Source organism: Fulmarus glacialis, unplaced genomic scaffold (assembly GCF_000690835.1).
Source record: "Fulmarus glacialis isolate BGI_N327 unplaced genomic scaffold, ASM69083v1 scaffold34738, whole genome shotgun sequence".
In the NCBI taxonomy this organism is placed as follows: domain Eukaryota; kingdom Metazoa; phylum Chordata; class Aves; order Procellariiformes; family Procellariidae; genus Fulmarus; species Fulmarus glacialis.
The window spans coordinates 13814-40874 of record NW_009226928.1 but is presented as its reverse complement, the minus strand read 5'-3'; the positions used below and the strand labels follow the sequence as shown (position 1 = coordinate 40874).

General features: G+C 45.1%; 1 protein-coding gene across 1 annotated transcript in view; it reads left to right on the top strand.

The window, feature by feature from the left end:
- The first annotated feature begins 11629 nt into the window (after nt 1-11629).
- The window catches only part of LOC104080553 (1-phosphatidylinositol 4,5-bisphosphate phosphodiesterase delta-1-like), a 29139-nt gene continuing 13707 nt past the window's right edge, over nt 11630-27061 (top strand). Inside the window, exons 1-2 of the mRNA XM_009582973.1 lie at nt 11630-11888; nt 25622-25786. Coding sequence (XP_009581268.1) covers nt 11855-11888; nt 25622-25786 — 199 coding nt within the window. The 5' untranslated portion in view covers nt 11630-11854. The remainder of the gene's footprint in view (nt 11889-25621; nt 25787-27061) is intronic.

The window sequence follows — 27061 nt, the reverse complement described above, 5'->3', positions numbered from 1 at the left end:
GGAAAGATCAGGCAGGCTTGCATATGCTTTTCCATATGAGCCCTGCAGTGGATCAAAGAAAGCGAGGAGGCAGCTTGGTTCACCAGCCAGATGAACTGGTACCTGCCTACAAAACCAGCATCTTCTTTGCTGCTGTTATGACCTGGACTGCGCAAACCAGGGGGTCATAGAGGTTTCAAGATTCCCTCGGGCTAAATTAAGTTGAAACGACACCAAACGATTGATTAAATGTTTTATTTACGGTAGAAGCAACCTGAACTTGGAAAGTGTAATGGTAGGCAACGTGGGTTCTATTGAAACATTTAGAAAAAGAAGAGGAAAGAGAGAAAAAGAAAAAGGAGAGAGAGAGAAAGGAGATAGAGAGAGATACTACCACCCTTGGATCCCACGATGACTGACGGATGTGGTAATCCTCCGGTGATGGGCGTGCGCTGGCTCCTTGGGTTGGTGTCCTTTTATAGTCTTGTCGGTTGCGTCAGCCACAGAATTTCTAGAACTTTCCGTGCAGGCGCCGTTGTGGAGGCAGTGGTCGTGAGGGGTCTTTTGGGTGGTCTTCGGGTGGTCGTGAGCCCCTTCCTCAGATAAACTCTTTATGACCTTTTGTCATATATGGTGAGTTGTCTGGTTTTGGCAGAACATGGAGCTGCGCACCTTCTGGCATACCCTCCGTGTCCTGTGTTGTCCAACTTCTCATTTGCAGCTTATCATTGCTATGCAGAAACTTGTTTGCCACAATGTTTGAGACATCAACTTCACATTAACGCTTTAAGTCTCCCACATCTGCAAGACACGTTCAGTAGTACCCTTTACTCTGCCCAGGAAATCACGAAGCAAGGGATATGTTGTTCCATTTATCTTCATTTATTGCCATCTAGCTGGCCGTTACCTAAGGCACTGAGACAAGGGCAAGGAATTGCCCTAGCGGGGAGGTCCCAGAATGACTGTTTTTCTCCCCATTATGTCCTGCTGTAAACCGCACCTAATAACTCTTTTATTAAGCTTATTACTTGTGTTTGTATTATAACATATCTCTAGGCAGGCTATTCTAGGGGCTAGTTACATGATCTTTTAACATTTCAGGGCTTATTTCTAACGTAGGAGCTTTCTTAGGGTTCTGAGCAAGGAAAGGTCTCCCAAGGGAAGGTTTTGCTCTTAGGACAGTGTTGCCTACAGTTGCCTACATTCAGGTGCCTGTCATGTAAGGACATGCCCAAGGATACAAAATGCAGCACTCTACAACTACCTGAAAGGAGGTTGTAGCGAGGTGGGTCTCACTCTCTTCTCCCAAGTAACTAGCGATAGGACGAGAGGAAATGGCCTTAAGTTGCGCCAGGGGAGGTTTAGATTAGATATTAGGAAAAATTTCTTCACCAAAAGGGTTGTCAAGGATTGGAACAGGCTGGCCCGGGAAGTGGTTGAGTCACCATCCCTGGAGGTATTTAAAAGATGTGTAGATGTGGCACTTAGGGACACGGTGTAGTGGTGGACTTGGAAGTGCTAGGTTAATGGTTGGATGTGATGATCTTAAAGGTCTTTTCCAACCTAAACAATTCAACAATTCTACGATTTGCCAGGGACTGGCAGACATTGACACAGGATCTATTAGAGACCAACAGCCTTCTGGAGCAGAAGCAGAAGGCCAGCTGGGACATCCGCAGCACTTGAAATAACACTAAGACTTCTGTGTGTTTAGGCAGCCAAGTACTGTTTTTAAAGTCGTTAAGTTCCAGGAGCAGCACTTTGCCCCCACAGGAGCACCCAGAGACTATCAGTGACAGATTAACAATCAAAGCATGGCCTGACATTCAGTGCTACAGTTTAGCATGGAATCCATTACAGTGTTAATTTTTACCTGAAAGCAACCGGTTTCCTAACGCAAGAAGAAATGCTTGCATTTTGAGGCTTCACCATATTTTTCATATTCAGCAGAAAGGGTGAATTCTTTTTTTAATTGCACTTGGCCTGAAAAATACACCCTCCTGCATCTCCAAAGTGCAGCCCAGAATTATTCCTGATGCACTAGAAAGTGAGCAAAACCATTCAAAAGCTCATTTCAACCTGGGCTGCAGCTGGGACCTTGGAATTCAAAGCATCAGGTCGGCATCCTCATTGGGGTTGAAGAATATAGGCTATAAAACAGCAAGAACATGTCCCATCATGTCCAACTGGCGTGTTCTTGTGCTGAGACACCGCACGGTTGCAACACTTTCAAGTGAAACTATTCAATAAGCAGCCAAAGCTGGTTTGTTGGGTTGTCTTCTGTTTTGGCAGAGCAGCCCTTTTTACTTTTCATGTAAAGGAGATCCGCCACTGAGATAAGCAGGAGTGTGTCAGCTACGAGCACAATTTCTGTAGAAAAATAAACGTCAGTGGGGATTCTCACCTTCTGCTCCAGCAAGCAAGTGGCCAGAGGGAGTTTTCAGGATTCAAGGATCGCATGGTGGCACAGGGGTAGCTGATGGCATAATTTGGACTAGGTGGATGAGGGAAGCCCTGGGGAGCTTAGGCAGGTGCTGAGGTGCCACAAACTCAAAGGCAAGGCCCAGGCCACAGCTTCAGGGTTTTCTTCTCTAGTTCTTCTTCCCACAAGCTCGTAGCTGGGATCCCACTAGTACATATTAATAGCAATCAGATAGCTCTGTGTTTTAGTTTCCGGGTATTGTTCCCACAGGCATGTCTGCATGCAGTTACACAAACCAGGTCTCCTACAATCGGAGGGGGTGCACGTCTGTGTAATGGCTTTGCTGGTTTAGGTGCCCTACAGCAGGAGGAGGAAGGAAATGAGTAATTTAACCTTTTTGCTTTGGCTGCAGCAGGCTTGCAGAACTGATGAGGAGGCACCAAAAAGTAATAAAATACTTCCTCAGTGGGCAACTTCTATGGTTCTTTCTGCACCCTGATATCCCCTTGGTGTTTTCTTTTCAAAAATCCAAATAACACCACCAGCCAGAGGAATGTGGCTGTATTTGATTCTATCAGTAGTGTAAATGCATGATTTTGGAAGTAGCAGTTGCACCTTTATATATAAACTTGAGTTCTACTTTGCACTTAAAGCAAAGTTTCATTATTCTCTTTGTAATAAAGATATAGCATATGATCTCAGAGTTACAACACTACCTCTCTGAAAGGTATTTACTCTGTCTATTTTGAGATACTTCAGCATCTTAATTTGGTCCTCTTCATTCTTTTCAAAGGCTCCCCTCTCTTCAGTGACAGTTTATTGAACTGTGCTCCTAACTTTCATCTTATGAAATGAAACTAGATGCTAAAAGAAGCTAAATTAGAGGTTATGAATACTCTTTTGAATACATTTGATGAGATTTTACAAGTTCATCCTTTTATTCATTTAGGAAATACGTTAATCTAAAAATTAATCTAGTAATAAATTGTCACCTTGTCTGATCTTTTTTTTTGGGTCTCAAATTATTTCAGTATGTGCTTTTCTCTTCATCTCATGTCTGACTTTTCAAAGAGCATGGCTGATTATAAATTAACACCAAAAATGCTGGCCATTCATTAGGACACTGCAGGAATTCCTTGCATACTTTCTGTATGAACATATGCTCTGGACATGTTAGCAATTCAAGAACATTTTCCATACTTTGCATGAATTGTTCAGATGGGGGTGGAGGGAAGTCTGATGTCACTGAGCTTGTGTGAATTGTAGTTTTAACACTTTAGGATAAGAAATAAAAATGTCTTGCTTGTAACATCACTGATTACCTGTGTTGCACATTCTGGAATCACAAGATCCTCATGGGCGGTTTAAACTTGTGGGGCAATCTTATACATAAGAGGATTTTCTAAAATGTAGGTGTAATTCAGACTTTCTGTATTTTCTGTGCATTTAAAATGCATATGAATTTGTGACACTGAAAAAAGCTGCAATTAGGTAATGATATGAACAATTGCATCTAATTATTGTGATTATCCCAGTTACAGAGAATTAAGCTGACAGATGAAGTATATTAAAAGGAACCATTATGACATTAATCATCAACCCTCTCCATACTTAACTTGTATACCCCAGTGCTATTGGCTGTAAAGAAGCAACGGTGCAAGAAAGTATTCCTGGCAGCAGATGACTTGGCCTAATAACTGTGGTCTTTTAAGATTAGAAATGTGCTTGCTAACCTGGATGTTAGCGGTTGTAAATCTCAGTGTCTCAGCTCCGTTGTAATCTGGACTGTATCAGAAGGAGCCATTAATGGATAAAAGTGGCAGGACCCTGGGACCAGTCTCCCACTGTTCTTCTTTCCTAACAGTGATAATCACTCCAAGTAATGTTTTCATACCGGTAAGTCTAGTACGTTACCAGGTTCCCCAGTTAGGTTATTGTTTCTCATTCATGCAATGTTAACTTCATATTAATGGTCAGATTATAACTGTGAATGTTATAAATCATATGTAGTTGTCTAGTATTGTGTGTGACTGATCTGTGCTGTTTACTGATGCACTGAACTGAGAACTTGATGAAATGTATGCATGACATTTTCTTTGCGCTTCTCATTCACTGTTAATAGATGAGCTTTTCATAGCTTTAAAAGAAGTCTCTGGGGTCCCCTCCCCCCAAAAAATCCTGCTAATAAGTGTTTAAGACTAAATGAACTTTTCTGTACAGCTTTCTGGTAAAGACATTTTCATTATCCCAGAATCAAAACATTTAAAGTCAGGGAATTCAACATTAGAGGGCTCACTTAAACCTAAATTTGTTAGAGCATAGAAATGCACAAAAATAACCCTCAGACACTCATAAATCTATCTTGTAGGGACAGAAATTAGGTAAACAAATATGAAATAAAACTTTCAACACAAATTAAAATTAGTCTGAAGACAAAATTAGTGAGATGTCTAAATCATACCTAGTACTATTGGACAGAGGTCAAATTATTTAAGTGTCTCCTTTATACTGAAATTCCTAGAGTTAAAATGAGCTTTTTGGAATAACTAGAGAAACCTAGGTCTTTTACTCCCAAATCTTATGCATAATCTTGCTTTTTCCTCTATTTTCATGTAATTTTTTCAGTCTGAAATCAATGTGAGACTTGCTGAACTGGTAACTCTTTAACTGTGACCAATACAGTAACAGATGACCCTTTTGATTATTTTATTGCTCTATTTGGTGGTTAGAGCTGCTCTTGATTACTTATACTAACTAAGTGAAGGGAAAACTCCTCCAAATACTTAGGATATACAGAGTCAGGTAGGCGTATTTCTGGCTTAGTAAGTCAATTTTATCTTCTGTTCAAGCAGAAATACCTCATTAATTTTAATGGGACTTGTATGGGATTATGCCAGCAGCAGGTTTAGCTTTACACATCCCAGCATCTGTTGCTTCTTTTTCCTGTGGCCATGTACTACTCTCCTGAATGGGAGTAACTGTTGCAATAAATGGTTTAAATGCATATGTATACATCAACATCTTTCAGTCTGGAGATATTTTGGCACAGCTGTCCATGGTGATAAACAAGGCATCTGGATGCCCTACCCGTTCTCTGAACTTTATGATACTGTGTTGTGTTAACTCCATTCCAGCCTAGCTTATAAACTACAGTGAATTACTTTGTCCAGTGAGTTGTCCACAAACCCAATAATCTCACTGTTCTTGCAGAGTCGTAAATCCCACGCCTGAGCTTTTTCCGATTTATCTCCTAAGGGAACCTGATTTCCAAGGTGCTGAGCTCTGCCAGCTCCTGCCAAGCCATGAGGTGGCTTTTCCCCACACTGCAACGTGTTTTTTGCAGGTGAAGGACCAGCAGCTGCCAGAAACCTAGCAGTGTTGGGAAAATTCGCTGATAGGTAAATGTTGGGTGGAACAGTCTCAGTGGCAGGATCAGTCCTTTGAATCCCAGATCTTGCATAGGCAGGGAGTGCAACCTATTATCAACAAAAACTATGTCCACCTAATCAAAGACAGTACTGATAACAAAATAGTAATGATACCTTTATGAAAGGTGAGTCATCAGGGTGACTGGAGCTGGCCTTCAAAATTGATGTATAGACCACTTAATAAGAGCCCTGAGCAGTTTCCAAAATGTAAAAGGCATTTACATTTTGCTGTCCATCTATTACTGACTTATTTACATGACAGTTCAATTAGAGAGACCAGATGATCTGAGGATGGTAAGATACCCTATCTAAAACAGTAAACAGACTGGGAAAAGACATGAAAAAACAGTTCAATGAACAGCCAGACCATAACAGAAGTATCTGAAAAATTCCAGTCCCGCTTCTGCATTGACATGAACTCTATTTAATACGACATTTTCTTTTGTGCTGGTTTCAGTAATTCTCCTGCTGACAAAAAAATAACACGTGGCTACCAAAGTTCCCTGCTGGCCATATAACCCTCAAATGCTTCTCACACTCCTTCTGTGTCACAGCAGCAGAAATCCTGGGTCGTTTTTGCAAAGCAAACAAAGCACCTTGCTGTTATCTTGGGAAACATTTCTGCATGATGAGGAGGGTGTGTGTGAGAGTCTGAAAGGCAGAGGGAGCCAGGAGGCATCTTCTCCATAGGAAATACTTGGTGATCGGGCGGTGTAGCATTCCTCTGAGATGAAAAGCTACTTCTTCCATTGTGTACAATTAAATCAACACTTGAGTCATGCTTTCAGAGTGGAGACAGGTAAGCTGCTTTGCTTTGGGTTTGCTGTGATTTATGGTTCACCGTTGAATTGAACCCTGCAAACATTTTTGGCTTTGAACACTGCAAACGCTCTTTGCTGCCTGGCCTGGGCTATGTGTGCACAAACAAAGGAGGAGAATGCAAAGGGGTGTAGGTGTGCGAGAAAAGATTCCTTGACTTTGCACAACTCCGGTTCAGCTGATGATTTTGGCAAGCTGTGTGGAGGGTGGGTTACAGAGGGAGGCAGGCTCCTCACCCTGACATTTAACTCCTTTCAATCTCACTTCTATGGCTAGAGAGCAAGTGAGTTAATCAAGGTGTGTCCTGGCTTTAGGACTTGTTCCTTGGTAAAATATCATGGCGCTGACCTTGCACTCTAGAAAAGTGGCAGTTTTGCTTTGAGAAGGCTGTGCCAATCCTACAGCCTATCTCCAGGCCTAGAAATGCCCTGACTCTGCTTCTTGATGAGCTCAGAAAATGGTGGTATGGACAAGAAAAAAGCAGGGAGTCCAAAGCAGGTTTTGGGGTTTTCTATTCATTTGAAATATAATCGCCTTTGTCTGATGGTGTGCGCTTTGGTGGTTGAGTCTCTTTGGCTGCAAGGTGAATTGGTGCAATGAAAAGGCCTGTCTTAAACAGCTGCAGCAAAGAGCTGAGTGTGGCTGAGTTCTTGCCGTCTTTTCTGGGGGGTCTTTGAGCCCACGTCTGGGCTGTGGCTGAGCCAAATTAAAGGGGCTGTGGAGCAAAATGGGCATCGTGAAGTCTTTATGCCTTCTTTAATCAGGATCTGGGGGTACCAGAGTTGTCACTGGCATAAGCCTGAAGCTCAGGACTGAGAAAAGGCCTTTTGTGATAGTCCGGGAGGATGATGCATGTATTGCGTTATGTCCTCTCTTCCCCTCTCCACCTCCCACGAGCCTCAACTCCTCACCCTGAGAGCAACTTGGGAGCAGCAGCTCCTTAGCTCCCGCTGGCACAGCCATGTTTGTGCAGCAAATCCATATGCACATAGCCCAGGGAGAAGCCCAAAGCAAGATCTCACAGCACCTCTGGCCTCTTCCTGTTCAGAGATTCCTGCTCAAGAAATGCATCCTTCCTGCACCCCTCTCTGGTGCGACTGAGAAATGGGAGTACTGGTCCCTCCTCCAGCCCTGAGAGCCCTCTCCTGCGGCCGAGGGGAGGGGAGGCCTGGGAGCGGGATGGAGGAGCTGTGCTTTCCCTCCCTCCTGGGTGCCAGAGCCTCAAGGGAGAATTTCCCTTGGAGGGGAAAGACTGAGGAGAAAGGAACAAAAAGTAACAGGTTGCCTATTTCTTGAGTCATTGTCATGTCAAGGTTTCTTTCCACACCTGCAATGTAGACTTTGGGTCCTTTCCTATCTTCTCCCTTCTGCACTGGCATTTCTAAATATTCCCTTTAATGTATTATGCTGCATATGGGTCCCATCCTATAGCTCCTACCCATGCAAACAAAGAGAATAAACCCTGTGCATTGAGGCCAAGAAGCCCTACAACAACTGCCTGCTCCTTTCCTTGATTTACATGCCCTTATCCTATCATTTTAATTTTTATTGGTATTCTACTTTTTCACCCCAACCTTGCCTTCCCTTTGGGAAGGTAGTGAGGAGGAGCTTAGGTCCAGGTACAGCCGTGGGCAGCCAGGATCCTGACTCCAAGGAACACCTGAAGGGTGGAGAGACACGTGGCTGAGACGCCACAGGGAATTCCTCACATTCCTCTTCAGCCCGGCAGGATGATTTGGGGATTAAAATCCATGACAACAAAGGCAGGGAAATAAAGCCGCTTCCTAAGTCTCAGGGAGCCATTAAATGGAATAACCTGCAGCGTGTGGAAAGCTGGGAGACACCAAGCTGGGCTCAGCAGTGAAGTCACTGCTTGTGGGTGGTGCACACAGGAGTCCAGAGGGAATAAATCCAGCCCTCCTTATACATCTATAATGTATTTGTGGAATTCAGGAAAGCAGGTTTTACTGTTAGATTTTGTCTTCATTGCTACAAAAGGTGTATTCCTCCTACAAAACAATCAGTGCACGTTAACTCGCCTGCTGTAAAATCCTGGAGGAGGCAATTTTATCAAGGAATAAATAGAGCTAAGTCAGCACGGGCAGAGAGTATGCAATCACCTCGCTCAGTTACATTGCAATAAAAGAAAAGATTTTACAGTCTTGTTGTTATCTCACTGTAAAAGTTAATTTTTAAAGCAGAAAAGACAAACCTGCAGTGCCTAAAAAAGGTATCGAAATGCCACCTTATGGATGTCGGGACAAATCTGCTCAGAATAAATTGTATGTATTTAACTTTAACCCTTAGCAACAGTATTACTGCAGTGAGTAGAGACAACATGCACAAAGGAGTGCTGTTTAATTATAATCATACTGAACTCTCCCCTTCAAATCCTGGTTTGATCTTGAAGATCAAGAGCCACAAAACTGGTTGTGAGCAAGCTGGTGGATAGAGCTTAGGAGCTTAGGAGCTGTATTCAGAACAGGGAAGAAGCAGTCAGAAATTCAGATAGCTTTTAAAAAATAAGCAAAGATACAGCAACAGTTGGCTGCAGCATATCTTAACATTTTGTTATAAAATGAACTGCTGTGTTAGGACTTCCAGATGAATGCTGACATTTTGCAGTTCTGTAACCAGTGTGCATGCAGAAATATAGCTAAAAGAGGACTGTTGCCTTCTGAAACAAGGCTCTGATGAGACCTGTGCTGTGCAATCCTGGCTTCTGGGTGTTTGCTGCAGGATATCATCACCAGCTCTGGTGGTGACTGCTGTACTTTCTGACGAATGGAAGGAATGCAAGGTTGTCTGTGAGTGCCGGGCTTGCTCTGAGCACATATACAACGTCAAACCCATCAATGATTTAGGAATAGTGATGACTTAGCTTAGGGTGGCAGAAAGGTGCCAAAGTGCTCAAAGCAGCCAAAATGGTGATGCTTCTGGATGTGTACAGAAGCAGGGAGAGTAAGTTTAATGGTGAAAAGTGAAAAATTGGGGAAGGTTTTGTGAATCCTCCTGACAGGCACCATTTCTGCTACCATTTAGTGTCATCATGGAGAACGCAGCACGGCAAGAAGGAAGCACAAGAAGATACAGTGGACTGTCATGAAGGGGTAAATGCAGGGGATCATCTTCAAATCTCAAAGGACGATGGCAGAGAAACTCACTCAGTCTTGCTCGCTTGGTGATGCTCTGTCCAGCCCGAGGCAGTCAGTGCAATCACGGTGGTGTTCACAGCGGTGCAGGGGAGTAATGGTCATGTCTTGGTGCTGTCGTGCCCTGCACTACTGTAAAGGGGTTCTATCCAGAATATAGTCTTCGTCATTTCTGGGACTAACATAGCTCTCTTACATCTCCCCTCTTTGCTGCAGAGGGCATAGGGATACTGGCCGGTACATCTCTTAAGTGAGGGGCTTATGTTAGGCAGTGTGAAGACACAATGGGGTGTGATATAGAGAAGAGCAAAGGAGTTACTATAATGCCATTTCCCATCACCACTTTCAGACTGCCCTTTTCTACTTTTCCTCCCTTGTGAAAACCATAATGTCCTCATCACCTCAGCTTTACCGGAATTTCCAGTCCGGCTGACTCATTCACCAGCCTCTCGTGCACTCCCTCCAGTATTCTATCCCCATCAGCTGAAAGGGCAACTAGTTTTGGTGGTGTCCTCCGGAAATCCCCCTGCCTTTGAGGCTTTTAAGGCTGTACGAGGAATCTCTTGGGTGCCTCCAGCTGCCATCCTGCCTACCAGCAATTGATCTTGCTGCCAAACAGTTTGCCCCTGTCCAAGTCAATGTTTCCTTATCTGCAGGTTTGCAAAAGGGATGCTCCTTCCTGGGTCCTTTGGAAAGTGTCTAGCAGGAGATGAGCCCCCCCGGCCCCCCAGTGCCATGCTGGTGGCCATGAGATAGAAGGGTGGGCTTTTCAGGAGTCATGGGGTGGAATCTCTGCTCTTTATTTTCTCCACTACTTTGGTTCTGTTAGTTTTGTACTAGCACAGAGGAGTTGTGCTAAATTAGGGCAATTTTCCTTGGGTGGTGGCAGCAGCCCTGTATTTGTGGACTGTAAAACTATCTGAGAGCAACGTCTGGGCTCTCAAAAGACCAGCCCAGTTCCTGGCAGGGAGGGACAGTCTTAGTCCCAAAGTATTTTTCACCATGTGTCTCCCAGATCTGTCACCATCAGAGAGGGACTTTTCCCTTCTGTTGGTGGAACTGCCAGGTTTACAGCTGCTGAGGAGCAAGGGCTTTGAATCTGCCGATGACTCCATCAATTGTTTGCATCAAGATAACTTAAATAACCAGAAATGGAAATAAACAACAGCAAAACAATAACTGAAAACCTCCCCCAAATGTTCAAGTAGAGGGAAACTTTATTTTCCTACACTGGATTCCCTTGCTTTCCCCCTCCCTGTTTGCCAGCATCATCTTTCTACCCTTAAAAAATACTGATTCAAGAGTAGGGGACAGAGTGGAAGAAATAAGTTCCACTCAGTAAAAGCTCAGGACAGTGCAGTTTTTTCTGCTTTCTGTCTCAAATACAAAGCTTGTAACTTTTCTTCTGCTTTAAGCTCATGCTTCTGTGAGCGTTTGTGGTTACAGCTTCTATTTCTACATTGGCAGTTTCTGACCTGTTGGTTTTTTTTTTCCCTGCGAAACGAAATATGCCCCTACCAGTGTCTAAAAGCCCTTTAGACCTAGCCTCTGATTATTGGCATTTGTTTAAAGCCCTTTCGTTGATTTGGGGACCATGGAGGACAGATTTGCGGCACTCAGTGTCTTCTGGAAGGCTTGCCGGAAAAGAGCGGAGCATGAAAATATGCCAGCAACAGGAAAAGAGGCATCGCTGTCAAGCTGCAGCGGTAGCAAAAGCAGGAGGCTGGGCCAGCGGTGAAGACGCCAGATTTCATCGGGGAGGAGCCAGGGCCAGCGCGGCGCTGGGGCTCGGGCGCTTGGCCTCAGTCGATGCGCTGGGCAGGCAGTGGCGTGCGGATGCGGGAGAGAAATAAATGAGGAGTCATAGGGAAGACGCATTTCCAGCCAAGGGAAGGAGCAGGCCTCTCCGAAGGCAGCTGACGTTGGGGATTACTGGAGCAGAGAGCAGGGGGAGCCCTGAGGGTCTGGCTTCCACCCCAGGCCAGCACTAACACCTGGGCACAGCTGTTTCCCGGAGCCCTTTCTGCTGCTGCATATCAGCTTGTTTTGCAGCAATGGAATCAAATGGCAGTTTCCTCGCTTGCAACAGTAAGTCTGTAGAAATGTCTTTGCGTTTCAGCTCTCTTATCTTGTCCAAGAGCTTTATTTTTCCTCCTCTCTTCTCCCCCTTCCTTTGCTTCCCCATTCTCTCATTTGGAAGTAATGCAGCATTTAATCGGTGTTACAGAAAGAGATGACAGATTTTTCTCTGTTAATGGGGTTAGCTGTGTTGGTAGAAATGGTGCCTTGTCTGGGTAAGTGCAAGTCCAGAAAAGTTGATCCAAATCTCCTCCCCTTTATGGTGAAACTGAGAGCGGGGCAGATGCTCAACTGAGTAAACTCTCTGGGCTCTGGTGAAGAGAGCAGAGCCAGGATAAATCACCTTGGCTCAGGGTCTGCCTCCAAGACTCTATAAATGTTAAGTACAAAGTAAGTAATGTTTCTAAAAAAGAAGAAATCCTCTCTGCCTTTCCAGCAAGTGAGATTTAAGGAGATTCAACTGGTACCAAGAATTGGAGGCTTGTCTGATAGACAGGGTAATGAAATATCCCTTATTCCCTTGTCTGACTTTAATATATTCCTTTGTTACCTCTTCATTGTATTTTACTTACTCTGATGAGCAGAAACAACTCAGGGCTGTGATAGCTACAGATTGAAGTGGGGTATTGTGATCCCACAGAAATGGGAAAAGTCTACAGTGCTTATTTTTATTTTGTGAGATAGGTGCTTTCTTGCTATAGATGAGCTATAAACAAAAATAAACTTATAGAGGAATAAGTGATTGACCATAAACATAATCAGTTTAGCATTACCAGGAGAAATGTGAAAAGATTCCCCCAGGCTCAAGAAATCTTCCCTCTGATTTTCCCAGATGCTAGAAATCTGACAGGAAGGTGAAACAGAGGTTAATGTTATACTTCTTATAGGTATCTCATTCATTATACAACCACTGGGGAAAGAAAGCTAAGAAATACATCTGGAACTATTAAAATATTTCCTATTCTGGCTTGTGGGTCATTTTTCAGTGAATATTATTTAGTCTTCTGGGGTTAGGAACCAAGAAGAATTCAATGTCTGTTTGTTAATCTATTTTCTTGTCTCAAGCAGAAAAATACACAAGTGTTGAATGAGCCAAGCTTTTAAAAAAGTATTTACAGAAATTCCATGACACATAACACACACAAGTGCCAAAGTCACTCCAAATGCCAGACTACTTAGACAAGAAAAGTTGCTCACATGTTGGTTTGTTAGCAGGATCAGACTTGTGCTATGTAGTTTGTCAGAAATTTCTCAGATACTGTGGTTTATAGATATGTTTTGTCTATGGCTGTATGTTGAAACTCAATTTCTTTCTTTCAGTTTCTCTCTTTTTTTCCCACTGTAGATACAACAACAGCTGTATTTACCATGTCAGAATTAACCACAGGCACATGGTTCAGTCTCAGTAAAATATCTAACAGTCAGTAGGAGACACCTGAGATATCTTCCAGTAGCAGAAGCGGTTATTGCTGTAGATGAGAGTTTCTGAAAAGTTTGTATAGTTTTGTTTATTCTGCATTTGGATGGAAATCTGAGTCCTGGGTTGAAAACTGAGCATGCTCCCTTGTCCGCAGAGCCAGAGTAGCTGCTGTGATTTAGTGGTCTGTGCCTTTTATTTTGAATGCGTTTAATTCAGCTGGATGGGCTTCTTGTTGCTTATTTTATAAAGGGTCATCTACATTTAGTACGCAATGAATCTGCTAGACTCTGCGGGCTATTAATAATCTTTCTCTTGCCTCATGAAGTTGGTTTGTTTCTGAACTGGGAGCCCTTGTGCTCGCACAGATTATAGAATAGCTAATTTGTACTATGCCTTATTCTTACACACTGACTTTTTCATCTAAGACACTGTGTACATTGTGCAGAGAATGCCACAGCCCCGTTATGGCAATGCCCTCTGCCGCAGCCCAGGGTGAGAATCAGCAGGGAAGGGTTAGTACAATCCTACAAAACAGGCCATTTCCTTGTTTCTTCTGTGAGCTAGTCCTGAGGATTAACCTCTAGATTTAAATTTCCAAATGAATCATCTCCACCTGCCCTTCTTAGCTGGGAGCACTGAGGAGGCTCCTTCTGGTCTTCAACCTCTGTGGGTGGACATAATGCTACTTGGGATCAGGTGGGATCTGCTCTGAAGCAGCTGGTGACTTTGATCTCCTTTTCTACAAACAAAATGCTTCTAGCACATGCCATTTGATGCAGGTTGTGCCTGATGTGTTACGTGGGAGTTTTTTGAGCCATAGTGTTTCTAATAGTGCAGGAGAATTTGCAATACTGACACTTCTCAATACATTAAACATGCAACTTGTCCCTTTTTCAGACAGGACAAGTAAAATCCATTTTGGGTCTTTTTTTTATTTTGACACAAAAGCTGATAAATTTCCAATCTGAGCAATGTCTTTTAGTAAAACTAAAGCCCGCAGTTGGTTTTGAGATTGTTGCTGGTGTGGAAAGCCCCGACATCAGGCCCAAAAGCAGATGAGTCGGGGCAAGAAGATGCTTGGGAAAAATAGATTTTAATGAGGAAATGGAAGAGGAGGAAGAAGGAAATGCAGTCGTTTGGAAAACTGCTGCAGGTAGCAGAGATGAAAGGATACAGCCAACTACAGGGAAAAGCAAGAGGGAGAGGTGTGTGGGGAAGAGATGTTTTGTGCAATATCCGGAAACTCAGCTGACTGGATAGGCAGCTCTGGGAGCCAAAGGTGTCAGTGATTTGGGAGCAAAGTGTAGTTTCCTTTACAGGGAGATTGAAATATATAAGCAGGTATTTATGAAGGAAAGCTGCAGACAAATACTTGGTGATTTGATCATCCAGGGTGGGATTCAGCTGGCTAAATGTAGGTGTCTGCAAGAAATTTTAGGCTTATAGGGATATAGACAGGTGAGTTGTATCCTGTCTTCTCCTGGCCCCTTGTTGAGATACCTAAATACCGCGAGACCAACCGCAAGCCCATGCGTCTCCTAGGTCCTTACCGTGGGTGGAGGGTCTCAGTCCTTACTCAGTCAAGCCCACCAGAATGGAAGGCTGCAGACCTTGGTCAAACATGGAGGTTTCTCTTTTTCTCTATGCAGGTAGAGAAGATTTTGCCACAGTTTCTTCTAAACCGAGATACTTCCACACCTTAAATGACCCCATTTAGACAATGTGTGTGGGGAAATTCTCACACCTTGGGCTGCCCCTCACATGGGTACCTTTTAAAACTCTGTGTTGAGATACCACACAAGAAGTCTCACTGGCTGTTTTTGGCTGAAGTTACAGAATGATGAAATTCCAGATAAATTACTTAGGGGGGGAAAAATCTAGTTTTGCATAATTCAATTGTGCAATTTAATTATTGCACAAATTTTGCCTTGCTTCAGAATTGTGAGAGTGACCTGGATTTTGTCTGTGGAAGAAATTTCAGCTCCTGAAGAAAATGTCAAGAAAAGCTGTTAAGTAGCCTTAAAAAAATGAAGCGGGGACCCACCTACAATTGACTTTGCTTTCATGAAGAGAACATCTTCATCAGCATGTGCCCAGAAACATGACTCAGGAGTTAGGCAACTAAGCTGCGCTCCTGGCTGTTGGTGCTGGTCCTATCCATCAAGCTCATATCCTTCTTATCAATTACTTTCTTCCCACACTTTTTACACCAGCTACAGGAAAAGCTGTAATTTACTGCAAGCCAATGTTTGTTTTAGTGCCTCTCACTCTGCAGCCAAATCTCTATGTGCACCGTGATGGAGGGACCAATCGAAGGACTGAAACAAACCTTAAGTCTGGTTTTGAGTTCCCGAGTGCAATGAACTTTAGTTAGGTGTTTTACCTGGATTTCATCAAGAGCGCAGGGCAGTAGCTTTTGATGGGTCATAGCCAGTGCTGTGCATGGATCCAAGCTCGCTTCAAGTGACCCAGACTGGCAGAAAGATTTATGAAGATTTTCACAAACAAAGGTCACAATTTGAACTGTCTGTGAAATGTCTGAGCTGGCAGCCTGGCTTCGTCATACAAACCAGGGCCAGGGCTCTGTCCCGTTTAACTGCCAGCACATTCCCCAGCATGGTTTTGATCCATAGCAAGCTAGCACATAGCATGATCTGGGTGATGGCATGGGCCTGCAGTCCTTCCCAGTAGGCAGTCTGGATATAGCCAGCCTGTTTTGGGGAAAGATGGCTGGAGCTGCGTAGACTGATCAGAGCAGAGTTGGAGAAGGGACCGTTCTCCTCCCAGAGACCTTGCAGACAAGGCACAACAGCCAAAGGATATATAGAGAAAATGGGGCTGAGAAATATTGGGCTAGGTGACAGCGCTGACCTCAGTGCACCAGAAACCTGCCCATCATACGGCTTCTTGCCAGCATGCCAGCAGAGGAAGGTTTTGGGCAGTGATTTGAAGGACAGCCACAACATGATACTTGGGGAGAACTCCTCCTATATGAAACTTTAAGGTCACCCTGCCTCGGCTCAGCAGGACCTCTCACCACCCTGGAAGGGAAGTAGAGTGGGCAAGAAAAGCCAGTGTAAAGAAGAGAAGGAGGATGCTGCCACGGGCTTTGTGGAGAAGCCCATTCTCAGTGTCACCACAAGGTGGAACTTGGTACATACCACATGCACCGGAGATGCACCCACTGTCAACAAGCAGCAGCATCTTTGGCCGGAGATGCACCAATGCTTATGGTCTCAGCACCCACTCCCTGGTCCCTACTCCCCCGGAGGGAGCAAGAAGGGGAGCGCTGGTGTAGAGGAGCCATTGGCATTTTTTGTTGGTGGTGAGAAATTGGCTGTTCTCAAGCTCTGCTGTGCCAACAGCAAGGCCTGGTCCTCGGAGGATGTGAGGTGTGACTGGGGAGAATAAAGCTGAGAGAAGTGAGTGGTGAGTGAGGTTTCTACGGGTTGGATATAAAAAAGCCAGGTTGGATATAACCGTGGGGTGATGGCAGATGACAAAAGGGGCCTCTGCAGAGGTACTTCACAGGTAGCATCAGTGATTTGCAAAAGCACTGGAGAAACGAACTAAATCCTCGTGACTTGACAGGTTTCCTGCTTTTCCGAACAGCAGTTGCTGCCCAGTGCTGCAGCTGGTTGTGCTCATTTCCAAGCAGTCGCTGCACTGACAATACTCCTCATACTAGGCGTGCAAAAGTAATCCTCAAACTTTATTTACTATCAGGAACTTCAGCTTCTGAGTGCTCCATCACCCTAACAAGTGATGGAAGGTTGTCGCATTGCTACAGACCAGCTGAACCTACAGCTTTTCCAAACTCTCATTGATTCTGCGTTCACCTCGATTGAATGCTCTCATGCTTGCTGAGGACTAGGAATATGTAGGGACAGACATTGTGGTTCATTAATAAGCAGTGATACTTTGATTGTGCTATTACTCTTATTAAAATAATTCTATTGAATTTCACTGTGAGGGAGCCTGGGAGGGAAGGTGAAATTACAGAGTTTCTTCAAAGAACGGCATCACGTAAAATAGACCTCGTTTTTTCTTCTTAGTAACAAATGCAGAGCAAGACACAACCTTTGGCCTCTGCAGTGGGAAAAGCTCCTCTTAAAATGACATGTGTTATGTGTTTTGTAACTGCCATAGGCATTACTACTCATAACAGAGTAATTTACATCATGTGCATGATGCAATGGGGAAGTGGTGAGGTCATCACTAGCACAGGTATTTTCATTCCAGTCCTAAATTATGACAAGTCTGGGCAAATCAGCAGCTGACTTCTGTCATGTCATTTGTGTCAGTGTGGTGTAAAGAGACTATGATCAGTATTAGGGCTGCACCACTTTTGGTGGTGCCCAAACATGGCGGTGGTGGAAGACCAGGTCCAGCCCCAAAGAGCTCAAAACCAGCCTGCTTCTTATTCTGTGAAGTGGTAATAGAGCTTCCTTAGCTCCTTTCATAGAATTATAGAATCATAGAATATCCTGAGTTGGAAGAGACCCATGAGGATCATCAAGTCCAACTCCTGACTCCACATCCTTTGTGTAAGGATGTGATGGAGATTAATTAATTTTGGAAAATTGTCTGAAGAGCAGACTGTGCATTAATAGTTTTCTCACATAGCCCATTTCCTACCAGAATCTACAGCCTTTCTATCTCAAGTGCCTGTTTCCTGGATATTAAAGCATTTTGCTAGCTTTGGGACCACGTTCTGACATCCTCATTCACATCGATTTCCATTTGCTCTGTGAGTAATCCAGCTGGAATCGATAGGATGATTAGCACAGCCCTGATCCTGGGCATGGGGACATGAATAACTTCACGCATGTGACTAGTGCCATTGATTTCAGTGGGATTGGTCATATGGGTAAAATTGCATGCTTGAGTGTTCGCAGGCTTCAGACCCAGTCAGGTGTTACCTGCGGTGAATAAGGGTTGGAGAATTTGTCCCTAAGCCATTTGCGGGAATCACTTCCTCCAGCGCCTGAGCGTGATGCAGCATCATGTAACATCAATAAGGAATGCCATGTAACCCACAGCGTCACACTTACCCGTCAGGCTTCGTCTATGAGATGTGACATTGTCTTTAAATGACCTCAAGACCACAATACATCCAGATCTGTTGTTTCCCAAAGCAGGGCATTTCTGGCCCGATGATCTCATCTTCGTTTTAAAAACAAACTGATTTTTAACTGCCTTTCATCTCTGAAGCCCTCACAACAGCAAAGCTCGCACATTGCTGTTCTGGAGAAGTATCTAAACTCGGTGAATGCCAATCCTGTGTTTTGTGTGTGTCCAAACTTCAGGAATAAGTACAGTAAAATGTTCTCTGAGGGCCTGGAAAGCTCTGACCAGTGCTGTCACTGGCACTGCTTATTAGGAATTAATGAGAAAATGAAGCAGAGGGGCTCTGTCTGCTCCCAAATTGATCCCTATGGGACTCTGGCTGCTGCTGGACAGGAGAGCTGGTGCACAGAAGCAAATTGTTTTGCTAATGCAAGTATGGGAGACCACTCTCTTCCCCACTCCTTTAATTAGACGAGTCCTCTCCAGTACAATGTGAAATACGTGAAGTGCTCACAGACTGGTAGCTAATAAATACCATCTAGCCATTACATCATGGTGCCCACCTCCTAGCCAGGGCAAAAGCAAGGCCCCCAGCTCCCAGGGGAATGCTACAGAGATTACGGCTCCGACATCCAGCCTCTGTATGTGCAGGGGGCCCAGAAAAGGCTGGAGGTGTTTCCTCAAACACCTACTGACTGCCTGGCCAACATGTTCAGCAATGTCCCATCCAGAAAATGTCTTTATTCTCTTTTGCTGTCTGTGATTTGTAGTTGCTATGTGTAAATAAGGTGCTATTAGTTGTACTGCTGTTCAAGCCATGCAATCGCTCTGCCTTGTCCCCAGAGAGTTTCTTACATGTGGCATATGGCAGCGATTAATGACTCTGATCCTGTCCTTGTGCTGGTCAAATAACCCAGTCCTCTGCGCTTATCTGTGAGTGTTGGTGGGGCTTCCTTCAAAATGCGGAGAAAGAAGGGGAAGATGGCTTGATCACCAGAAACAGATAATATGTTTCTAAAACCTGTGTTGAATATGATGTGGGGCTAGTGATGGAGACCCTTTGATTAGGTCTCCAGCAGAAATGGTGACGTGTGGTTTGCTGTCCAGTTTCTCGGGTATATGCTGGTTCTGCAGTAAGAGACATTCACCTCAGCTTGACTCCATCTCCCCTGCAGTATCTTCACCCTTGGCTTGCCTGGTAGGGCAGCAGCTAGCAAAGGCAATGACAAACAAAACTAGTCTGTGACAAGGTCTGTAATATCACCTAGGATGGAACAGCTTGATAGGTATACCTGCTGTATTTCACCGCAGGAGTCATGGCTAGGGAAGAGATGGATTTTAGTCCCAGACATTGCCAGGACAATGGGCAATGGTCATGAGTTTCAGCAAAGGAAATTTATACTGGTCATAATGAACAAATTCTTCACAAAGAGCATCTAAGCTCTTGAACAGGATCTAGGTCGGCTGTGGAGTCTCCATCCCTAGAGATACCCAGAACTCACCCAGACAAGGCTGTGAGCAACTTGATCTACCTTTGAAGGTGACCCCACTTTGAGTGGGTGATTGAACTAGAGAGCTCCATGTAATCAGTGACTTGTTAAACCACTGATGGGGGCTTATTCCTGTATCAGACTGCAGGATAAATTTGAATTACAAGAATAAACCCAGAGCTATGCAAAAACGTGGGGTAAGTGACTCACCCAAGTCATATAGGAAATCGGTGCCAGAGAAGACACTCTCCAGAGTCTTAGGAAAATGCTCTTCTCTAGGTGGAAAAAGAAGAGCAATAAAACACAGTTTCCGAGCAGCTTTTGGGCTACATCTGCCCTGGCTAAAAGGTGTTTTTAACTTCCTCTTCACTGCATGTCAGTGGGAGCAGCACGGAGCAGCTCTGCACAGAAGAGAAAGGGTGGAGCCAAGCTCTCTCTGATCCAGGCGTTTGTGGGCAGGCTATGCTGACAAACCCTAGGCACTGATTAGGAGCCACAAACAATATTTGGGACTCCTCCAATCCCTGGAAATGTTGCATAAAAACCCACTGGCATATGACTGTAGGAAAACTTGTTCCTTCTACCTGGGCAGCTGCCGGCAGGCGCCTCGGTGTAATTTTGCATCCAGTGTGTGCTGGTGAGCAAAGCAGGAGGAGAGACTTCCCACGGTCCCACCCCCAGCTGGACTCTGCCCTCCCCTGCCTTCCTCTGCCTGCGCTCTCCCACTGCCTCCGTTCCCTCCTTGGAGCCCCGTTTGACACCGCGCACGCCGGAGGCTCCTGGATGAGCAGGGATCCCTGCAGGGGTGGCGTGGCCCCCCGTCCTTCCCGCCTGACGTCTCTTCCTGAGCCCCACGCTGGATCATGCAGTGCTTCCGAAGGCAACCCAAGCGCAGCGTGTCCCAGGAAAACATCCTACGGGAGCAGAGCCGTAGAGTGGCCGCGTTGAACGGCATCAGGCTGGGTAAGGGACAAGTTGGCCAGACCCTCGGCAGTTCCACACGCTGGCAGCCGCTTCATTTCTGCCTCTTTTCCCTGTGCAGAAGCAGGGCTCCACCCTAAAGGCAACTCCAAAGTTATTTTTAAACTCCCGAGGTTTCTTTTCCTTTCATTTGCCTGTAACCACCCGCCAGATGTGTAAACCACTTCATTTGAGGCATCAAAGAAAGTGGGACCTCTTTGGCAAAGGGTCGGTTTCCAAATCTGTTGCTGGGCTTTCTGAACTGTCGCTGGTTGAGTGTGTTCGGGGAAGGCCGTGCCCTTTTCCTGCATGATTTTAGGACTTCTCAGTGGTGTATTGCCTGTTGCTATTAGAGCCCGAGGAACCACTCAGAGGTCTGCATTCACCAGATGAAAAGAAAGGGGAAACCCAGGGAGTTTCATAACTTCTGTGTCTAGCTGTGAGCTCATGGCTGGTTCCTGCTCTCTGGAGAGACAGCCCAAGTGGATGCGAGTCCCTTGATTTCCGTGACTATCGGGAGCAGGAGGAAATGGAGAATCGCCATTTACCCACCTGAGTTCTTTGGATTTTATCAGAAAGGCTTTCTGCCCTTTTAAACTGGCAAACCTGAGTTATGTGTGTTCTTAAACCAGGTGGGAGAGGGAGAGCAGGCAGGAGGAGGCTTGTTCTATAGCAGTTGTAATTAACATGTTTATATCAGATCAGCAGATTTGCGAGTGAGCAATGCAGAAATATGGGTTATCACTGTCTTCTGTAGACATCATTCTATCTATCTCCTTAGTGAACTCAAAGCCTGGCTTCTATCGTGACAGCTGTTGTTTTATTGTGTTTCCTGCTTGCTGTAAACCTGAGATGGATAGTACAAAGGTTAACATTTTTGATGTCTTAGTGTCTAAAGCTTCATAGTGCAGTGTATTAAATTCATGGTTATGGCAGTGCTGTGTGTGCTTGAGGTGCTCCTGCGTTTGCCAAACATGATTTTTACTCTGAACATTACTGCACACTAAATATATTCTGTTTAGAAAGTGTGTGATTGATATTTTGCGAGGAGGGGGACCTGACCCTTGAAATGCACTCTGCAATTTTGCATGCCAAGCATGTATTTGGTATTTCACAGAGGATGCTGAGCAAGACACAGTCCTGCCACATGTTTCAGGCAGGATTTGGACATCTATTTCAGTGTCGTGATTGTGCTTCTCATGCCTAGTATTGTTATATAGTTGGAAACAAATATCCTTGTCCTTCTGCACAGTGTTTTTTAATTTTTAAATGATGTAGGTGTATGATGACTCTGGTTTCTTTCATACAAGTTTCCATTGCTGTGAGATGGAGCTCTGGACCGCAAACCTCCTCAGCTCCATGGGGTTGTTATGCAGAAATGCTCAGGAGCTGGTTCAGGCATAAAACCTGAAATGAGGTTTCTCTGGGAAAAGTTGTGGTTTGTTGTTTTGTTTTTTTTTTTTTCTGGAAAGCAGTTCAAATGACCAGCTGAGAGTAACGTCCCACTGGCACATCAGGGGTGCATTTGTAGTTCTTGTATCAGCAGATCAGAGCGTTTTCTGCTCCATCTCTGGCCTAACAAAATGCTGGTGCTTTGTAGATAGAAATAGAGAAGCTAAGTGACTCACCCAAGGTCATTTAAAGAGTCTGTGGCAGTGCTTTGGACTGGGCATAGGAGGCAGGACCCAAAACACTGGCCCTCTTTCCCGGCCAGTTTAGCTGTCTGAGCTTGAACTGCTGCTAGACAGACACAGAGCAGGCCTGAAACAGGCTGTGCCCACCCGGTTAAGGGGATGCCCCTCCTTCCTCTGGGCCCACCGTCGAGTGGTTCAGTCAGTCCTTGGGGTCACCACTGGCAGAGGTGGTCAACCCTGGGTGACTGCTCTCTATCTGAAAGGCCTCCCACATCAAAGGAATGACGGAGCTGTTAGACACCCATGATTAGCCCTCTCGCCCTTTCCTGGACAAACCCGCTGTCTCTTAGAGGCAAGCTTGTCTCCATCCCCTCCCCGGCTTCTCTCACTGGCCTCTGACTCACGCTTCTTCCATCTTTGATCTTTGCAATGCTTTCACCATGCACCATCTCTCTTCATCTTTTCCTCCTGCTCTTGTGAAGTGCAGTGACTTTGCTGAGTCATTTAACCTGGCCTGGTCCTCAGGTTAAATGGTCCTCAGGCCTGGTCCTCAGGCACAGAGGCCGAGGATGAGTGGGAGTGCTGCTTCCAACCCATAGATCCTCTGAAGAGGAAGGGGAGTTTTGACCCACGCTAATGCACTGACTGGGCTATGCTGGTGAGCAGGATGAAGGGCTCTGGGCTCCAGTTTGTGTCTGATGTGTGGATCAAGCTGGAGGAGAGGAATCTGCCCTTCACCACTGCCTGTGCCCATCCAGATTTGCCTGTATTACATTGGGGCAGCTCTTTTGTCTGTGTAACAAAACATGCCACAGTTAACAGGGATTTCTCATTACACGCTTATGCACATAGGCAGCCAAAGGAATTGATGTTTTTCCTGCTTTCCTCCTCATATCACCTGAGGATCGCGTGTCCTCCTCCTAGTCCCATAACAATACCTCGCGTGGTTGGGATCTGAAGAAAGAGAGGGAATGAGTCTGGGAGCCAGAACAGAAATGTTGTGGGTGAATACAGAGAAGGAAGAAATTTGTTTCCTCTCCGGGAACCTTGAGGGGTACCACAGCGATATTAGTGAGGTCGAAGTCTGTGGTATCTTCTCTGCACTTGGAAGACCTTTGCCTCGGAGAAGAAGCCTCAACACCACAGCTCAAGAGACCAAGGACCTGTGAAGCTGTTGTGGTATCTGTCCTTCCTCTGGATGGTCTGGCCTCTTGACAGCCCCTGGGTATGCTTGAACCTCAGCAAACCCAGGAGGGTGTCTCAGATCCCATAGCTGGCGTCAATCTTTCACCCTTCCATGCTTTGCAGGAGATGGCTTTTTTCCTTCTCTCCATGAGTTTCTTTCTGAGGTTTCCAGAGGAGGAAGCGTTCAAATTCTCCTCTTGGGAACCTCCAGACCAGACATGAGGTGAAAGGCCCAAGGGGTGCTGTAGCATGTGAAGACACTTAATTAATGAGATAGTTAATTGAATGTAGAGGAAAGAGAGAGGCCACAGCCACCTTTTCAGGATCTCCAGCTCCTACTGGGGCACTTTCAGCTCTGGATGCCTCAGCCGGGCATGCTGCTTGGCATCTGTAAAGTGGGGTGAGCGGCTCACTGAGTGGACACTGGACACCCCTAATATTTATCTCTGACGGAGATCTCAGGCTTTCTTTGGCAACCTAAAATGCTCTCTTTGGGCCAACATATCCCAGCTACAAACACATGGTGCTGCTTTTTGCTGCTGCCACCATAATCCACCTTGGTGGTCTGCAGCACCTGGCACTTCAGTTTCATGTATGAATTGTCAGGAGTCTGAGGTTTTGGCCACTTGGATCTCATGCTGGGTTTTGTTTTTCAAGCAGGCCTGAAGTGATGCTTGGTAGTTTATTGCCTCGCCCTGTTTACAAAACAACAATCCAAGGGAGTTGTGTCTTCCAGAGAAGAACAAACCCAATGTCACAGGGGAATGCCACACTGCAATATAAATGTTACTGCATAAATCAGTTATCTTGGATTTCTGCTTTGTGAGACCCTGCATTATGTTTATGTAGCATCGGAAAATTTCCCATGATGTGAGTGTCAGGTGGCTGCAAGTGGCCAAGTGGTTCTCTGCATTTTCAAGATAAGGTTAGCAAAAATCCCATTGAGTTGGGATGTGCTTGGTCAGTACTACAGAGTTAAATGCTGTTTCACCAGCTTTGAACCAGCCTGTCGTGCAATGTCAGAGGGGTGCAAGGTGCGTATTACAGATTCTCATGTTTCATGCTCTCACCCTCCCCAGCCCACACGCTCCAGATCTGTAATTAATGGTTGGTTTGAGGGACAGAATCTCCAAGGTATTTAGGTATGTGGAAGTCATATACTGCTGAGACATTCATAATCATGTAGAATGCCAAATCTATGTTTTCAAAGTCTCAGTAGATGCCTGTTGCCTCTCTAGGTGTCTAAGTGCTTTCCTGAATCTAGCCTAAGATGTGAAATCTGAAATTTCTGGAACCAGAAGGTCTGGTTATTACTAGTTGGCATTGTGGTAGCCTAGTAGGGTAAGAAAGATAAAGGTCCTCTCGGATACTATCTGGGCAACGAGGAGAGCATGGTTGATACCTTATTGCTACCTTATTGATGTGATGCTGCCTGTCACCAAACTCATCTGTGTATGTCTTAAGCTTCATGACACTGATCTTCAAAATTCCCATGTGGATGGGAGGGGACTGCTTGCCAGAGAAGGAAGAGAGATATCTTTGTGTATTCCTTTTTCCACAAAGGAAATTTATTGCAGAATAGATTTGAAATCACTTGAAAGTTCCTGACAGTACTCCAATTACAAGTTATACAACTTTCTGTCCTCTGCTTTGACTGTTATGTTGTTGATTTTGTTGTTGTTTTTGCATCCTAACATTAGACTGTATTTGCTGGGAAGAAGATGTTTTTAAACCACCTGAGAATTATAGTACAAAAGTCTTTGGACTCAATCTAAGAAATCCACAAGGCTCTAGCCTCTTCTGTCAGCATAAAGTGTGGCATGGCAGATTTCTGGGTCTCTCTGCTCGGCTGTCCTCCCCAGACCTGGCTACACTGCAGTGGTCTGCCTATGTCTGTGATTAGTGTCCTGTGGAAGGGAAGACCCTGTGTGCATAATTTCTTGAGTTGACTCTTACAACATTACCACTACTGTTTCTCCACAGGCCTGAAAGATGACAAGGATCTGAAGTTCCTCCTGAAAGGCAGCCAGCTGCTAAAAGTGAAGTCAGGCTCTTGGAGAAAGGAGCGGTTTTATAAGCTCCAGGAGGACTGCAAAACCATATGGCAGGAATCGAAGAAGATGCTGAGGTCTCCAGAGTCACAGATCTGTAAGTAAATTTTGCTTCATCGCAGGTGTGGGACACTGTGGGCAGAGATGCTTGGGGTGAACCAGGACCATCATGCTTGTGGTGTGAAGGCAGGGCTTGGAGCAATGAGATCAGATCCCTCACACCTCCTGTAACACACAGAGTGATGCTGTCAGCTTTGGAGACAGCTGGGAGGAATCTGCAGAGTCAGGAATGGCCACATTTCCCAAACTCATGAGCTACCACTTAAAATTGTTGTGGGGTGGGCCGCACTGGGCTCAGCAGCCTTGCCTGTCTCGTTTCCTCCCCAAAGCAAGAGTTTAGGTTACTCAGGTGCCCGAGCCCTAATGCTCGGTGTGAGACATGGCTTGAGCATCTGCGGTGTGGTATGGTGCGCTTGGGCTGTTGGACTGAGCTGTGCCAGGACACCTCTTTTCTGCCTGCATCCCCTGGGAAAGCTGGCATTTAAGCCTCGTAAGGGAACCACAGAGATGTGGAGATCCAAGGGCTCGCAGAAGGTCTCTCTGGGAAGGAAAGCCTGTTCTCATCCGTATCTTGGAAACTCAGAATCTGCCCCATTGTAAAAAGTCCAGATACGACATTCACCATTGTATGGACACAGAGAAAACCATTCTGTGCCAGCATCACCTAGCTTGGGACCATAATTGGGACCAGAAGCCCAACTGTGCAGTCAAAATGGGATCAGGCAGAGTGTGTATCTGTTTATCTCTGTTTATATCTGTTTTTTCTTCTCATTTGGTATTTTTCTGACGTATTTCTCTGTCACTAATCATCACAGTCTTGTAAATCCAGGAGGTAAATGAATAATGTGGAATATATTTTATGCCATGTTGAAATGTAGAACACGCTGTGTTATTTACACAATTTTTTTGGTAACAATCACAATTAACTAAATGAAGGGTGGGTCTTCCAAATTATCCCCCTCCCACAAGCAGTGATAAGATCTTCAGTAGGAGGAGTAAGATAGCAGGGCAAAATAGATTTGGTTTATAATCCAGACAGCCACACTCTTCTCACATGACCTTGGGCACCTTATTTAATTTCTTTGTGCATCCTTCCCCATGCATTTTCTTTCTCCTCCTCTATCTAGCTATAAAAGGCTTTGGATTAGAGGCTGTCCCTTACTGTGTGTTTGCATGCCCAGCATGGCAGGGTCCTGAGCTCAGCTGGGCTGTTTAGGTACATGCAATAACCCATGATAAAAACAACAAATGCAGAAGCCTTAGTGAACATTTGCTCCTCCCGAGGAATGCCTGCTCTGTTGAGCTCTGTCCC